This window comes from Montipora foliosa, chromosome 11 (assembly GCF_036669935.1).
Source record: "Montipora foliosa isolate CH-2021 chromosome 11, ASM3666993v2, whole genome shotgun sequence".
In the NCBI taxonomy this organism is placed as follows: domain Eukaryota; kingdom Metazoa; phylum Cnidaria; class Anthozoa; order Scleractinia; family Acroporidae; genus Montipora; species Montipora foliosa.
The window spans coordinates 25,554,660-25,571,076 of NC_090879.1; the positions used below are offsets into that span (position 1 = coordinate 25,554,660).

The 16,417-nt window shown below is 39.1% G+C and overlaps 2 protein-coding genes across 2 annotated transcripts in view; both read left to right on the top strand.

The window, feature by feature from the left end:
- The first annotated feature begins 233 nt into the window (after positions 1–233).
- On the top strand, positions 234–9,063 carry LOC137974962 (monoacylglycerol lipase abhd6-A-like). Its single transcript, XM_068821984.1, has 5 exons — positions 234–532; positions 2,832–3,105; positions 4,172–4,499; positions 6,053–6,153; positions 7,247–9,063. The coding sequence occupies exons 1-5, from the start codon at positions 408–410 to the stop codon at positions 7,439–7,441; spliced, it is 1,023 nt and encodes a 340-aa protein (XP_068678085.1). The 5' UTR covers positions 234–407; the 3' UTR covers positions 7,442–9,063.
- A 3,368-nt stretch (positions 9,064–12,431) lies between these two features.
- Positions 12,432–16,417, top strand: part of LOC137975269 (uncharacterized) — a 30,717-nt gene continuing 26,731 nt past the window's right edge. Inside the window, exon 1 of the mRNA XM_068822358.1 lies at positions 12,432–12,546. The gene's annotated coding sequence lies outside the window, so the exon portion shown is untranslated. The remainder of the gene's footprint in view (positions 12,547–16,417) is intronic.

A 16,417-nucleotide genomic window follows, 5' to 3' on the forward strand; every position in this document is an offset into this window, starting at 1 on the left:
TTCTAAAATTGAAACAAAATTTGATGACTGTAATTATCATGCTTTCGATGCTTTTGCAATACTGTATTGTTATGGTCAAGCAAATATAGCTCACTGCTCAGAGTGCTGTTGTTGTTGTTGTTGTTGTGTCACGTTAGAGTTTTCAGGGTCCGGTGCCGGTGGGTAAGAATGGAGAACAACACTCGAACTTTACCCCTTCCTCTCTTGTCAAAACTACGCAATCGATATCATTAATAAAAAAAAAAGCAAACATTGTGACCGTCTATATATAGATTGATCATTTGTCGGCTTCATTTCACAGTTGATAAGATTTAGATTTGCCTTACGTACTAAGTCACACAGTAACTCATCCATTTTCGTCCACCCGGGCCCTGGAAAAGAAGTGAAGCGCTTGTGTGGAATGGAAAATGGAGTTGCCGAGAATACTTCTTCCGTTTTTCTGGCTCCTTGTATTCGTTGTTTTTCTTGTGTGCTTTATTTGCATCGTGCTGTACTTTGTTCATCCGCAGATATATGCTGACTTACTTCATAGGTATGTATCAATGTATTGATAAAAGGATTCGCTCAATTATTGAACCGAGCAGTACTTTGTATCTTCAGGTCCTCGGTGTAACGAAAGGTTAAGCCTGCTGTTAGGACAATAAACAGAATAAACTCAGGCTCGATACATCGAAATCCTCGATATAATTAAAAGTGGGTTTCAAGGGTTTGTTCGCGAATTCCTGCTAAAGATCTTTTCTTTTTTGGATGGAGTCGGCAGAGATATAGCGAACTTAATTTTCTTCATTTGAAAGTTCAGTTCGATTCAGTTAATCAGATTATCGCGTAATATTTCAAAGAAAACCTGCCTTAAAAAAAATTAAGGAAAAAAAAAGATTCAATGGTAAAAATGCAACAATATAATATGTTTTTATGGTGAAAATTAAGGCCTTAGCTTCGTTCAAAACATTTTCGTTGTCAAGTGAATTGAATTTTGACCCGTCTATATTATCTCATTTGCAATATTCAACTGTGGTGGTAACAGCTTGTCTTTCAAAATGCAGGTGTTCTCTGCTCGGGAAAGATCGGAAAATCTAGTTCGCGACGGTGTCGGTCCGGTGGACTTTTCACGAGAGCGGAATACGAATTTCAATTTAACGTAAGCTTAGTCGGGTCTTGCCATGAAATCGGAGGAACATAGAACAGAAAAAGTAAAAACAAGAGACATGATACCTGTCAAGTGTGTGCCAAATAAATCATTTACTTAGTTAAGTCGGAATTTGACCTCGTGGTCTTTGTTCATTTTTTAAATGTCTTTCATTTCATGAAAATGAAACTTGCCAGGTTTTGTTTCCTTTCTTTTTCTAACGGCGAAAAATCATAAGATTTCATTGATTGTTTAGCGAACCTGGATTATTTAATAAAAGATAAAGAAAGGAGAATAATACTGCTCACGGACTTAGTGGCGCGTTGGACTTACAGGTTGTTTATCATTTACAAAAATTTTCGGAAATTCCGGTCGGTTTGTAAATGGAACACAACTTTTTGGTTCGTTCTACTGGAAAATTTCCGGAAGCAGCGGGACATCTGAAAAGGTGGAAATGTGTCTTCCATTTGCAACTTTTCAAAGGTCTCACCAGTTCCAGGCTATTCACGGCCATATATTTTTATCTCGACGCGCAAAATTGCAATTGCCAGGCGGCGAACGGACTTGAGTTAGACGGAACACCTTTTTCACCCATTGGAAATTTCCACCGGAATTTCCGGAATTGTTTTGTAAATGGTAAACAACCACAGTAAGGTCTTATCATATTTTAAGTTCAGTTAAAAAATACACTTGTGCTTCATGTGAAAACATTCCCTGACTAGTAGTGCAATTAACAAGAGGATGAACGGGTAGAGAAAAAAGGGTACATATATGGGACCTGTTTCCTGTTACCTTTGCATCTGCGTAACTTCACAACTTGCTTCATTCTCGACCCCTGAGCCCTCCGTTTTTTGTCCACGTGACCAAAAGAAATGGAGGGCTCTGGGCACGAGGATGGACTTGCTTGGCCCCAGTTCTCCCCAGTTGGATAGCGTGATCCGCCGAATAAATCACTATCAGAAATTCATAAGGGTTGAAACGTGTAACGGCCCCTTGTGTGCTGGGAAACAAGCTTCTGAATATTCAATTTGCTAAGTATCATATTTGGGACAACAAGAGAGAAGCATTCAACCAATCAGTTCGCAAGAACGCCGTGACGCAATACCACCAATGTTCTGGAGCGAAATTAACTGGAGCCAGGGGTTTCCAATATGGTACTTGACACTGAATATTCGGAAGCTGTGAACGCACGTTACACGTTTCAACCCTTATGGGTTTCTGTCACTATCCAGTGGAAAAGTCATAGCGAAACCACTTGCGCTATCCAACGGGAAGTTAACAACTATTCACCGAAGTGGAGGTGGCTAGTGGTGGTGATATACTTTTCCCTCGAAACCAGGACTTTCCAGCCAATCAACAGCCTTAAATAATTATTCCCTTGGAATTGAGGATGGTCACTCGTGCAATGCGGAACTTATTTTAAAACTCGTCTGAAATAGCTACAGTCTGTGACAAAATTCCTTGGAACAGTACGAGTATACAGATTTGAAGCTTTCGCGACTCACGCGTCCCTCACAATGTTTTTTGTACGCGAGTTTCTGAGCCCATTTGGCAAAACAACATTGGTACGTGTGGGAAAGAGTTTCAACATTTGTCCGAGGCCGTAGCTCTCGTAAAATCCTGTGACATAGACCTGGTATAGACATTGCTTGGCTCTTCGTTACGGACTCATGAAGAAAGAGACATCTGTTCTGTTCTCACACAGGTTTATTATCCTCAGAGGAGGTTTTGCGTTAAAATACGTCTCAGTGGGAGATTACAGATTTAGCTACATTGAACGAGGAGACAAGGAAAAAGCCGATCATGTAATCCTAATGATCCATGGTTTTGGTTTGGATAAGGGTACGTGGTGTCGTATGGGTGACGTCTTACCCAAGACGTTCCATTTGATGGCAGTGGATCTTCCTGGACACGGTTTCACAACGCGTAAACATCATGACGATCACACCTTGTTACCTACAGTTGCAAAGCTTCATCAGGTATTTGACTGACCTACCAAGGAAGTAGATTTTGCGATAAAAGTAAGCAAGTGTCGATCTCTCCGAGGTCCACGGTTTTGAAGTGTGAATAAAAATACAAAATTAGCATGAAGCAAGAGTGAATTAGATAAGAGAATTTAAGTCTATAAATTTACGGTCTCAAGTTACCCGATGTTGTCCCAGCACAGTCACAAATGGGCTTATTTAGGCGCGAAAACAAACAAAGGGCCGCCACTTTAACCAATCAGGAGAAGCCATGTCACGTGTGACTGCTTCTGCTTTGTTTTTTCGGGGACATGACTACTAATTTTTGCGAGAACGGGAATTCTAAAAATATAACAATGAAACAATAAAAAAGGGAACATGAAAAGAAAAAATGGTGCGCGAATTGAATCGCACTTTGTTAAGAGTTTTTTTTAGTATTTTCCTCAAATTTAGTTTGAAAGTCAAATATCACGGTCAGTTTCGATTCCCTTGTTCAGGTATATTATAATGTCCACATCAAACCTGTCGAAGCCGAAATGCCCCTTTTCATTGCAAAAATTATTTCCACTTTCTCATGCCTGAGAAAGCTATCGCGAATTTCACTGATTAGTGTTAATTAAACGTACACAAACGTGTGGTTTCTTGGGGTTTGTCAACTGTTCCATCAGAAACAAAGAACTTCTTAAATTTTAATGCAAATTTTTGCCAAGTGGAAACGCCCAGGGACTTAGAATTGTCTTTGTAATGGCAGACACAAATGAAAATGGCCAAGGGCCATATTTTAAAAAAATGTTTATAATCGAGCCACCTTTCCAAAGGGAGTAGTTGACTAATCTCGTACCCAGATCTCCCACGGTCATACGAAACAGAGTGAGATCTGGGTACGAGATTAGTAGTGGACATGATTTGCTCCAAGGGATAATGGCCTGAGATTATCCAAAGCTTAAAGAAATGTATTTTTTTCGCTGATTTCTCGAAAAACTGAAAAATCCGAGTTCTCCTAACAAGCCTACAAAAATCTAGCAGCAATATAAAGAGCGAATAATTAACTGTGTCACTATTAAGCAATTTTTCTTTTTAGTTTGTATTAGCTGTCGGATTGGATAAGCGAAAGTTTCATTTGGTTGGTTTGTCCATGGGCGGTGGATTGGCTGGTGTCTATGCTGCAAAATATTCCTCGCTTCTTTCGTCTTTGGTTATGATCTGCCCTGCAGGAGTAAAGGCTAGAAAGCAAAGCGAATATCTCATGGAATTTTCCAGTGGTGGAAAGAACTATTTATTGCCTGAAAACACCAATGAGTATCGTCTTATGCTTGAGAAACTTACGCATCGTAATATCTTCATACCTTCCTTTATTATCAACATTATGAGTGCGGCAAGGCAACAAGCACATGAATTTTATGAAAAAGGTAAATCAAGTTCGCAAAACGAGCCTTTTTGTTACTGTCCAAATGGAATAACGAAACTCCGAAGGACGACCAGGTGATCTGGTGACGTAATTCGGAAGACTGTAGCCTGCGAACGCAGACGTATTTCCGGCGACCGCCGGAAATACGTCTGCGTTCGCAGGCTAGGAGGACTGGGGAGAAAAACAATTTTTAATGCCGTATCCCACAACCGCGCGCGGCCTTATTTTCGAATTCAACATGGCAGAGGCGAGGTCTACTTGAATGTTCATTCAATAACAGGAAATGTGGTAGACACGGAATGATCTGTTGAGTTTTGGCGATGGAAATACTGCAGGGAGTTTAGAAACATTACCTAAGGCCGCGCGCTGTTGTGGGATACGGTGTTAAAATTTCCCAGTCCTCCGAATTACGTCACCAGATCACCTGGGATAAATTGATAAAAAATCAAGGCCTGGTTGTTCAAAAGCCGTTGAACCGTCAACGCTAATCCCAGATTAAAAAATTAACCGAGGAGTTTGAATGAATGAATAAATGAATATTTATTATTTCTCTACTCCCAAATGTTGTTCAACGCTGATATTCGGCAACATTTACATTAGAGGAAGTCAGTCTTGAAAAACAAAAATAAGCAAAAGAAACCTTCACCTAAAAGTGGAAAGAATGAAACCAAAGTTTATGTACGCTGATCGTGGATTGAGTTCATAGGCTATCGAGCAACCGGGCCCAGAAAGTTCGTTCAGAATAATCGCTTTAACCTTCAAAAATGAGGAGGTGCATAACAGATGAAAATGTGCTCTCTCCTCTACAATGATTTTAAAAAGTTGGACTTTTTCCCAATAGCAAAGGGACAAGATAGTAATTGATATAAAGACGAGGTTCACGTATAAAACAACTAAAAAGAGCAAGGCTGATATAACATGTAGGAATGTGTTGGAAAAAGCCAATATTTCAAAAGGCACTGCCTTTCTTTATCAGGGTTTTACAAGCAAATGACTTCAGTTAACAAAGACAGTACAATTTGAATAGTGATATGGCGTGTGATATGATACAGCACTAAAGATAAGGAATTTAACGGACAAATTGTAACGTCTTTGTTAACCGTAGTCATTCAGTGCTTGTAAAACCATGATGAAGAAAGGCAGAGCTTTTTCGAAATATTGACTTTTTCCAATATAGTCCTTCACTGTTATACCTACCTTGCTCCTTTTGGATTTGTATAATATTTAAATCGCTGAAAAGGCCCTTCACCGGGATCCGGTGCCTCAATCTGTTTTGTTACACTGGTCCTTGCTAAGAAAGTAATTGCATAAAACAAGGCACACATTACATAAGAGATTTATTCTTCCTAGCTAGATTAGCTTTTTAGTTATTTTATACCTTGCATAAGTTATGTTGTCTTTTTCCTCTCTCCGTTGTTATTGTGTGGTATAAAGAAAAATTTAGTTGTTGTGAAATGAAAATATATGAAATTCCTGAAGAATGTGCTGCCTTAGTAACCGGTTAACTACACAAAGTTTTTCTTTTTTTTTTTTTTTGTCATTTCTCTTTTTAAGTACTGAATGAACTCTTGCATCCTGATCACCTATACTGCGTTCATGATTTTTTGGAAGATATAGATGTTCCCACTCTGACTTTGTGGGGAGACAACGATAAGGTAAGGAGGGCATCATAGGACGGGGGAGGGGGGATGGGGCGGGGTGGAGCAGTTGTCAGTGAGAGCACTCGCCTCCCACCAATGTGGCCTGGGTTCGAGTCCCAGACTGCGCGTCACATGCGGGTTGAGTTCGTTGGTTCTCTACTCTGGGGCCCGTTTCTCGAAAGTCCCAAAACTTTACGGGCCACTTTCGCGGGTGTCACAATTACCTTTGTATTTCATGAACGGAGAGGATTTAAGTCGTCAAATTCCACAGTCGTTTTTCTTTTTGTTGCCTTGAAAAAAGATCGGTTTTTCAAAACAAGCGGCTGGCAGTTTCACAAATGACTTTTAGGGACTTTCCAGAAACGGGTCCCTGCTCTGAGAGGTTTTCCTCCGTGTATTCTGGTATTCCCCTGTCCTCAAAAACCAAACTATGATTTGAAATGAGTTGATTTGACTTCTGTACAGTATCGTTGGGCTAACTTGAAGAACACTGAAGGGGGTTTTTTTTAAGAACTTTCGCTTTTTTCGTAGATTGAAAACATATTTCAGTTTTCAGTTAAGTTTTATGGAATGTTAGTTCTTTTGCCGGCTAGAGATCAAACGTTATTATATGGTCACTTTTCAGCGATCTCAATGTACTTGGTTTTCAAGGTGGCGTGGTTTCAATTAGCTATTACAATAGTGTTGGGTTTTTGTTTCCCATAAGGAAAATTTTGAATTCAATCAGTTGAACCGACTTTTTCTGTCGATAGGTTAAAAATAATTGGTTCGTGCTTCAGTTGCTGCGCGTATATATCGAGTTATGGATGCACTTACTGAAAATACGCGCACGCTAAGTCAGAAGCTAAGCATGCCCCAATGGGCCATATTCGATTATTGGCCATAGATAATAGATTTCGTACCCCGAGCCTCGAGTTGAAATGTTTGCATGGGACCGAGTTTCGGTGGGCAACGACAAGTTTTCAATCCCTCGGGACTCAACATGGAGCACTGTTTGATTAAGGCCCATTCTTTGGCTTTAAACGTCTATATATAGGCTTAGGTCCCAGGATTTGTGAGAAACGAACATGTACCAAAAGATATCAACTGTTTCTTTTATGTTTTTCAGATTATTGATATTTCTTCAGTAGAAGTCATCGCAGAAAAAGTGAAGGACTGCAAAATTCAAATCGTGGATAATTGTGGCCACGCAGTTACCTTTGAAAGGCCTCTCAAATCTGGAAAGCTGATTTTGCAGTTCATTCATTCATTATCAAGCAATGGAGGAAATTCAATTGATACGCCATGGAAAAAAACGAAATGAAAGCTACTAATTTTAACAGTATTCTTAATAGAGGGCATAACTAACTTAACGCAATCAAACCGTGACTGAAATTTTTATCGACGACAATCTTATGTCTGATAAACTTATATTACATAAATGAGGAAAAGTGTCATGGAATGATGAATACAATTTGAATATTTTAGAAATGAAATTCCAACAGGGAAATATGGAAAGGTATCAATCATTGCAATTGCAGATAATCCTGGATCTTTTTATAGAAAATATTTACAATAACGGAATACAGGACATCTTTGTTTCTGAGGTTGCTCAAAATGAGCTAAACGCAGAGGATAAAGATAAATGTGAAGGCATTTTAAACAATGAAGTATGCTAGCAAGCTTTAACCCTTTAAGCCCCGAGGGGTTTCCCATTGACAAGTAAAATCGTCTGGCGTTAGACAGAGTAAAATCTATAAGTGCCATTTGGCACTATCGGGGCTGAAAGGGTTAAACGGGGACATAGTTTTTTCACGCTGTTAGCTTAACCCTTTAAGCCCCGAGGGGTTCCCCATTGACGAGTAAAATCGTCTGGCGTTAGACAGAGTAAAATCTATAAGTGCCATTTGGCACTATCGGGGCTGAAAAGGTTAAAAGAGATTTCAGAATCCCTCTTATCTGGCCTTGGCCCACGTGACGTCACGGCGGCTATGTTAATAGGGAGCTTAAGCAACGACAACGGTGACGGCAACGAGAACGTCATCTCAAAATATAAATTTGCGTTATTTTAATCGCTTCGTGACTATTTCAACGTTTTTAATATGACAAGGGTGTGGTAATTCCTCAAAGATGACACCAGTCGGAACGGCAACATGACGTTCTCGTTGCCGACGACGGGAACGGCAACGAGAACGTCATGTAAAAACATAAATTCACGTTATTGCGATCACTTCGCGACTATTCCAAGCCTTTTAATTTGACAAAAGTGTTTCAGTCCCACAGGAATGAAACCGTTACGAGCGGCGCTTAATTTAGGGGAGAAAAATGAAAATTTATCTCCAGGTACTGACGTTCTCCATAACCCCTCAAACTTGGTAATTTCACGTTGTTGCTTTGCTGACGACGGCAAAGAAATGGACAAAAATGAAAAACGCACGTGCTGGGCGTGCAAAGCTATTGTTTTTGTCCACTAAATATGCAAACTTGTGACGTTCTCGTTGCCGTCGCCGTTGTCGTTGCTAAAGCTCCCTATTAATGGTGCAACGGTGACGGCAACGAGAACGTCATCTCAAAATATAAATTCACGTTATTAAATTCACGTTATTGTAATTACTACTTGACTATTGTGTAGGAAGATATATCGTTGGCGTCACCTATTGTCGTCATTAATGTGCCAACAAGAGCCTCATTGGTTGTTGAATCAAAGAGCAATTTGGATTTGAAATGTAGAAAGCTGCATCGTAAATAACGGACTGGCAAGTAATTCCTTTGAACTTGAAAGAGATGTTAGGCGGCAAGGTTGTTTTTTGGGGGGTTTGCGTAGAGGAATTAGCGGGAAAAATAATGAAATCATTGTAAGTGGGCGCGAAATTAAAATCAAAAAAATTAAAATCGCAAAATTAAAATCAACCAATACTTATTAAAGTGTGTTTGCTTAACACCTGACTGGCAAAATTGTGAGCTTTGATTTTTATCCAAAGGCCGTTTACTTCGAGTGTAAGTTTTGGATTTCACGGTCCGCCATTACTCACGTTCAAAACTGACCGATTGGACCTCAGAGGGTTGGATCCAGGGAAAAGTGACGTCAGAGGCTCACTAGCTTAAAATTTCAGCAAAGCGTGAGTTTAAAAGTCTGAAAGCCCAAAACCCCCGTGCTGCATATTAATTCTGCGGCGTACACACGTATTGCATTCTTAAACTAGTGAGCCTTTGACGTCATTTTCTCCTCGATCCAGCTCTCTCAAGAACATAATGTTAGTAATGGCGGACCATTAAATAGGAAAATTACAGTTAAAATAAAGAGGTGTCTTTTTGAAATCAAGGCTTAAAACGTGGGTCACTTAGTGTTTTGTTAACATAGTTTTGAAATCCAAAGAAAAATATGATTCATTTTTTGGTCACAGGGGCACTTTAAAACGTTTCCGCATTTTTTCACGCTGTCTGAAGTTCAACAATAAGAAAACAGAGGTTCTTTGGATTAGCTCTTGTACTGGTGGCGAAGTCACGTCAAAAGAGCTTGAAATCGGTTAAAGATTAGGGGGATACCCCCGGTGTTATGGTATGTCCTCCTTTTACATTCATGGATGGGTGAAATATGGACTGAAAACGGTGCCAGAGGTACATTTACAAGCTGGCGTCCGATCTCATCCCAGATAAAGAATTGTGATTTTTGCGGTATACAAATCCGTCACTATTCTATTATCATTAAGATAAAGTAAAGATCTTTGGAGCATGGATATTAACAACTCACCCACAATAAGAATTGATTAACGCAAAGTTCGGCCAAAAGTTAGAAGAGATTTGGAATTGATTAAGTTGCTGGGACTACACAGTTTATTTCAAAATAGCCGCCATTTTAGTATGCTTTTGTTTCCTTGCAAATTGGCCCTTTTGACCTCGATTTCAAATATATTTAACTTTGAACGAGGCCAAAAAAGGCAATCAAACAAAAGCGTACTAAAATGGCGTCCATTTTAGAATAAGGTGTACACCGCCGCGTAAGGTTTCGGGAAAAATGCTTGAGTTTAAGAGCTTAAGGCAGGGGTCGCGTTCAAAGACATCCATAGGTGTTTCATAGGCATAAAATGTGTCATCACTTCTCTAAGGCAAGTGCGACCCTGTCGCGACAGCGGACATACGAACCGCGGAGGACGTTAGCAAGGTCTCATTCAACAATGCTTGCAACATAGCTGACCGCAAAACGACGACTAGAGATCTTTTTAATTTTTCTGAACTCGAGTTTCAGTTAGAAGACCTAACTGAATCAGTTTCCATATCCATTTACGACTGAATCAGTCATTGACATGACGGATAACAGCAAAGGAAAATTCCTACGATTTGCTTCACAGTAACTTTAGCTCACGGCTGCTCTCAAAAGTCCGACCGTGTGACTGAATCATTTGGAAGGCTCTCTGGGTAATCGGAAGCGTTTCAGTTAATAATCGTGACTAACTGTACTAAATCAGTCAAAATGATTCAGTGTAGGAAACGAGAGCGACAAGGTGAAAAAACAAATTTCTGTTAATAAGGTTTAGAACAATGCTTGCAGCATTTCTGTCAAGCCGACAAACGACACCTTTTCATTTCTATGAAGGGGTAGTTTCTAAAGAAACTGTGGTGCTGCGTCGGTGGGGAAGTAGTATACAAAGTTGATAATGTAAATTGGCCACCGTACAGAGATTCTAAAAGCTGACGTTTCGAGCGTTAGCCCTTCGTCAGAGCGAATCGAGGAATTATGGGTTACGTGTAGTTTTTATAGTAGAGTAGGAGCTACGCTATTGGTGGTAACATGGCAACGTGAAAAATAGGAATATATTAGTTAAATGAAAAGCGTTCGTTAATACCGTGAGGATTAAGGGCGCCGATTTGAAAGATGAAATTTTGTTCCAGATTCTTGCGGCTTTCCGTCGTACCTAGATGTAGGGAAAGGCCGCAGATAGCCATGTGTTTTTTGGAGTGGTTAGGCAGATTAAAATGGCGAGCGACTGGCTTAGATGCATCTTTGTCAGTCTTCTCAACATCGAGTTAGAAGACCCAACTGAATCAGCCAGTTACCATTCATTTACAACTGAATCAGTTATTGACATGCATAGCGCCGGATAATAACGAAAGACAATCCCTACGATTTTCCTCGCACATCTAGTATATATTCTCACTCAAATACCAACTGAACGAGATTTTAACAAAATTTTCTATAAAATTCCTTTAGGACGAGAAGGGGGACAAAATTTAAAGAAACAGGATCAGTGAAGTCCTATGAGAATGGGAGGATTAAAGATGCTTGGTTTCAAAAGCAACCTCAAACAGAAAGGATTTGTTAAGCTTTTAGTGGCGTAAATGCTATATCTAACAAGCGATCAATATAAACCAATCACAAAAGTAGAAACTTTTGAGGTGCACTTAAAAGCTGATAATATCATACGGAAGATTGAACGACTAGACTATAATTAAAACGCTCATTACATGATATCACCCAGTTTTTCCTTACAAAGCAAAAACTTGACTGACGGCTGCGATTTGATCGATCTCTAAAAAAGATCTGATGATATTACATTGTTATTCATATTTTTCTTGCCTTTTTGTTTCCTAATCTTAGATTTCTCGTCTTTAACAAACGATATTCGTATTTCCAGTATTGGACTTGAACTAGCTTGCAACAGAGGCTAACAAGGGGGAATCTTTTCAAATGCAAATACTTTTTAATATATTCCCCCTCATTAGCCTCCATTGCAAGATAGTTCCAGTCCAGTACTGAGAATACGAATATCATCTATTGTACAAGATCCGCCGTTATCAAACCCTTACTCCTAACATTTCCAAGGACAACAAACTATGCAATGCCTTTTTCATATTCAGTACTGATTGCTTCAACAGCAATTGCCTTATGCTAAAGCCACTATGTTTGTAAACGGCCATTCCTCTATCTGGGCTCTTGTCACATTGAATTCTGCGTGTAACGTTACTTAATAGCAGGGGCAGCTGTAGTGTCAACTATTATTAATGATATAATATACGTTACCCAGTCTTTCTTTAAAAAGAAATATGTTAACTGCCGACTGCCATCTGATCGATCTCTAAAAGAGATCTGATGATATTACACTGCTATTCATAATTTTCTTGCTTTTTTTTTCCTAATCTAAAAATGCGTATCTTTAATTAAAGCGATATTTTACCGCGAGACACCGTATACAAGTCGTCTCGATTTATTCTTTTCCAACCTATTCTTTGATTGCGATCAGGATTTTTGTTCACGTGGTTTAAGAACTGTCCAATTAAAATCATCTTACGTCAAAAGCGCTCGCATGATATGCGATAAAGTATTGTAAGTTGCTAAGTGCATACAATTTACATCTCAAAGAAAACCTTTTGAAGTCATTAAGCGAGGCGAATCAAGAAAAACGATGATTGAAAACGCGAGGTGGTTGTGAGGTAAGAGAAATGGCAAACGCACTTCAGTTTTAATATAAAAACACCGTTATTTGCAAAGGGAAAGGAAAACAAGTAAGTGTCCCAGTCTACAAAATGTGCCAAAGTTTTGCCGCAGTACGTCATGACCTACCAGACTTTAACAAAGCTCGCAACACCGTGAAACAACAATGTTCGTTTAAGTTATTCAGCCGATTTTTAAAGGAAAACATTTCAGTAAAAATTCTTTGTTAGTTACAAGGCACTTTTTGTCAAGTTTTTCATGAAACAGAATTGTGAACCTGACGTGGAACAGGTGCTTTCAATTTCCCATGCTGGTTTCAGTGCACGGTGTGGAAAAACCGCGGTCACCTTAATTCTTGGCAATATATTGAAGTACATCAATCAATTGTTAAGCAGCGGAGAGCTTTGCTCGGTGTAAATTGCCGTTTTTATACTAGAGACGCATAATTCGTCTGGGACGAACTTGGCCAAACATAATGCGTCTGGACGAAGTATCCACTTTAATGCGTCTTCGAAGACTCAATAAACTGGAAAGTTCGTCCAGACGCATTATGCATTGTGCCCGTCTTTATACTAGACGAATTTAACAGACGCAGAAAAAATGGTTGCTCAAGTTCCTCCCAGACGAATTATGCGACGCATAATTCGTCTGGACGGATTATGCCTCCCTAGAATAAAAACGGCCAATGCCATGTTTCTCTGGTTTCCAACCAATGATACGTGCACATATCGACAAGGTAAAAGCCTTGAGATGTCGTTAGTAATTAAATATATCGTCAGCGAAAATGAAATTAATAACTAATAATTTGTTTCACATCTCAACGTCTTCTATCCTTTTAATTTCCTACTGTTTCTTTTTCATCTGAAATGTCCGCCGAAATTCGCTTTCCAACGCTGAAAGAATAAAGCGTTACATCCAAATTGTTGCCACTATGTTGCCAAATTGTTTCCATTGTGTAACTAGCTATTGGCGGGATAGCGTTGTTTTGCATTAACTTGACATTGACTTAAAAATAAACTTGGACTTGAACTTGGATTTGCAAAAGCTGAGAGCTCCAACTGCTCTCGAAGAATGAGAATATTAAGTCAGATGAGTAAAATGTAAAGTGGAATATGATCACAAGACTCCATCACTAGCGATCATCAATAATTTAAAATTGCTTGCGCTTTACCGTTGGATGGCTTCGATTTGAATATTCCTGAACTAAATCGAGTTAACCCAAGGACCAGTCGACGAGGTCATTTAAAACGCCATGACATGAGTCCACACAATGTGTTTAATGAGTCAAAATAAAAACTGTACACCTGGCACGTATCTGTTTGGTTAAATTTCTTTGCCGTTCTCTTTTTGACAACCGCATGAAGAATGACCAAACGCAAAGTTTGAGAGGAAAATCGGTGTGCATGCAAGGGGACATTGAATCTCAGTTTTCTCTTTTAAACCAGAAAAATTCTGGAGAACTACACATTCATTGCCGAACGACTAGGAATAGTTGCATCTTGACACTGGCACAACAAGTGCAAATCGGTAGAGTGAGTAGTAAAATTTGGAATTGGCATGCAGGGGGAAGCAGGGGAAGTTTGGTAGAACGCCAAGCACCGATCGTCTTGTGTTATGGGTTGTCCATAGCTACAGTTCTTAGGTGTAAGCGATGATTTTGAAAGATAAGCTTACAGTTGTTTTAGCGAAATCGACAGTTATAAGGCTTAAACCGCTCCGATTTCAGTGAAAATGGTTCACTTTCAGTTATACGAGGTGATATCTACTCTTGCTGGGTTCAAAAACCGATTCCTTAACGTTCGACGTTTGGTATTCAGCGCTAAGCCTATGATTAGACGCCCTTTGGCTCTCGCGAAAGCATGCATTGAAATTAATTAATTAGTTACATCCATAGAAAAAACGATACAAATATCAACAACATACTGACAGTACGAAAAACAATTGACGTATTTTTTGTCAGTTTGTCAGTTGTCGCTGTTAGCTATTTTGAACTTTCTGAACTACTAGAATTTTAGAGCCATTGTAAAAAGTTCAGGATTCCTTTATTTGCGATTCTTGGCTGCGAGAAATAAGAACTTCGTTTTCTATTAGATGTACCACGATATCAGCACTGCATGCATTAAAACTAGGTGCAGAGTATAATAAGCTATTACTGGAAATTTTGGTCCGTTAGGGTAAGAATTTTTGCATGAGTAAGTTTGCTTAAAATTATTTAAGATTTTACATGGAATGCATATAGGGTCATTCCTTATTTATGCAGTGCAGTATGTCGTTCTTCGTTGGCTAATATCTTCCTGATTGTCGAAACATAAAGGCTTAAAATTTGGGGGCAATCACGTTGAACAAGTTCATTTAATTCTTCAAGTCAACACACACGTAGTACGGTCGTGAATCATCCATGAAACGCAAAACCGCCATGTTTTTCCGCAAACAATTTAGAAGTAGTAGATAACACCAAAAAACCATCGCAGATCGAGACTTCTTGATTATGGACTTCTGGTGGTGCTAAAAATCACTATTTAGTCTTATTTAAGTGTAAGTTTGAGCAAAATGAGCAAACACGGTTACACTTCATCCTGAGTACATTTTGTCAGGAAAAAACACTAACTAACAATAAGTTGTTTTGTCTACAAATATCATTTCTGATGAGTTAGCGCTTGTGCATGCTGATATTATACATGAAAACCAGCCTTTCTTGAACTAAATACGTGAAGTCGGCCCTAGTAAAGGCTATTATTAGCCAATGTTCACATCAGCATACTAGTCGAAGTGTGTGAGACAAAAAAGCTTTAAAACCTTGAACAAATTAGGTCTATATAGCAGTACTTAAATTTCATTTGGGAAGTAGATAATTGTTTGGCTTAAGTCGAGGTTTAGAATAACAGTTTTGAACATCAGTCAAATCCAGAGTTAGGACAGTCATCGCATAGTCTTTCGTTCGTCTTTCGAATTAAGTTAATCAGAGAGGCTCTGCTAGGATAAATTCCGTCAAGCGACATGTCCTAAAAAGTAGCGACAGCACTTGAAGTGAAATCGCGACAAACGACATCCTTTCTTTAAATTTCCGACAGCAAGTTGAACGTGAAATATAGACAAAGCACCGACACGAAAACTTTTTAAAATTCAAGCAAGCGACACGCGAACCCTACCCTGGCAGCTCCTCATCAGAGATGACCTCCGTGAATATATTTTCAGATTCCAGAGTTAGTAATTTTCCAACCCGCTTTATAAAATAATTAGGATAGTACGGGCACTCTCATTGGTCAATAGCTGTGTTTAGATGAGCGTAATGAGAGTAGGGAAACACGGCTGTGACATCACACGAATTTTGGTTAGGTTGTATATTGTCAGACGCGCGTTTTGATTGGCTGGTAGGAAATATGAGATCTGTTTCAATCAAGAGTTAAAAAACCATCATTTGTTGAATTATCTTTGAGGAATATTTTATAAAAGCAATAGAGGACTTTTTTTCCGTGTTTCCATACGGAAAAGAAGTCCTCTATTGCTTAAATAGCGGTCGAGCAGTGAGTATAAATAATTACATTTGCTACTGTTGATTATTAATGATGAACTAGGGAAACCGTTTAAACATCAAGAATAAAATCTTTCAAGCTCTCCGAGCCAAGTTAGTGAATAACGTCAGTGATTCTAGAAGACTTCACCACTGAAACTGTTTGAGAACTTTGACAATTTAGCCCTCGGCAGAGGGCCGTTACATAGTTGGCGTCGATAAGAGGTCGTTAAATTATTTATGGCCATGTTCAAAGGGAACCGAGAAAAAATGAGTCCTTTTCAATTATGTCACCTGGATGAATAGTGCATTTTTATTCAGAAACTCCATAGCCGGCGAATCACAAGTCGAGATGTGAA

Coding starts and splice junctions, on each gene's coding strand:
- LOC137974962 (XM_068821984.1), top strand. CDS start 408: ATGGAGTTGCCGAGAATACTTCTTCCGTTTTTCTGGCTCCTTGTATTC. Junction 533..2,831: donor TATGCTGACTTACTTCATAG/GTATGTATCAAT, acceptor GTTCTCACACAG/GTTTATTATCCTCAGAGGAG. Junction 6,154..7,246: donor TGTGGGGAGACAACGATAAG/GTAAGGAGGGCA, acceptor TATGTTTTTCAG/ATTATTGATATTTCTTCAGT.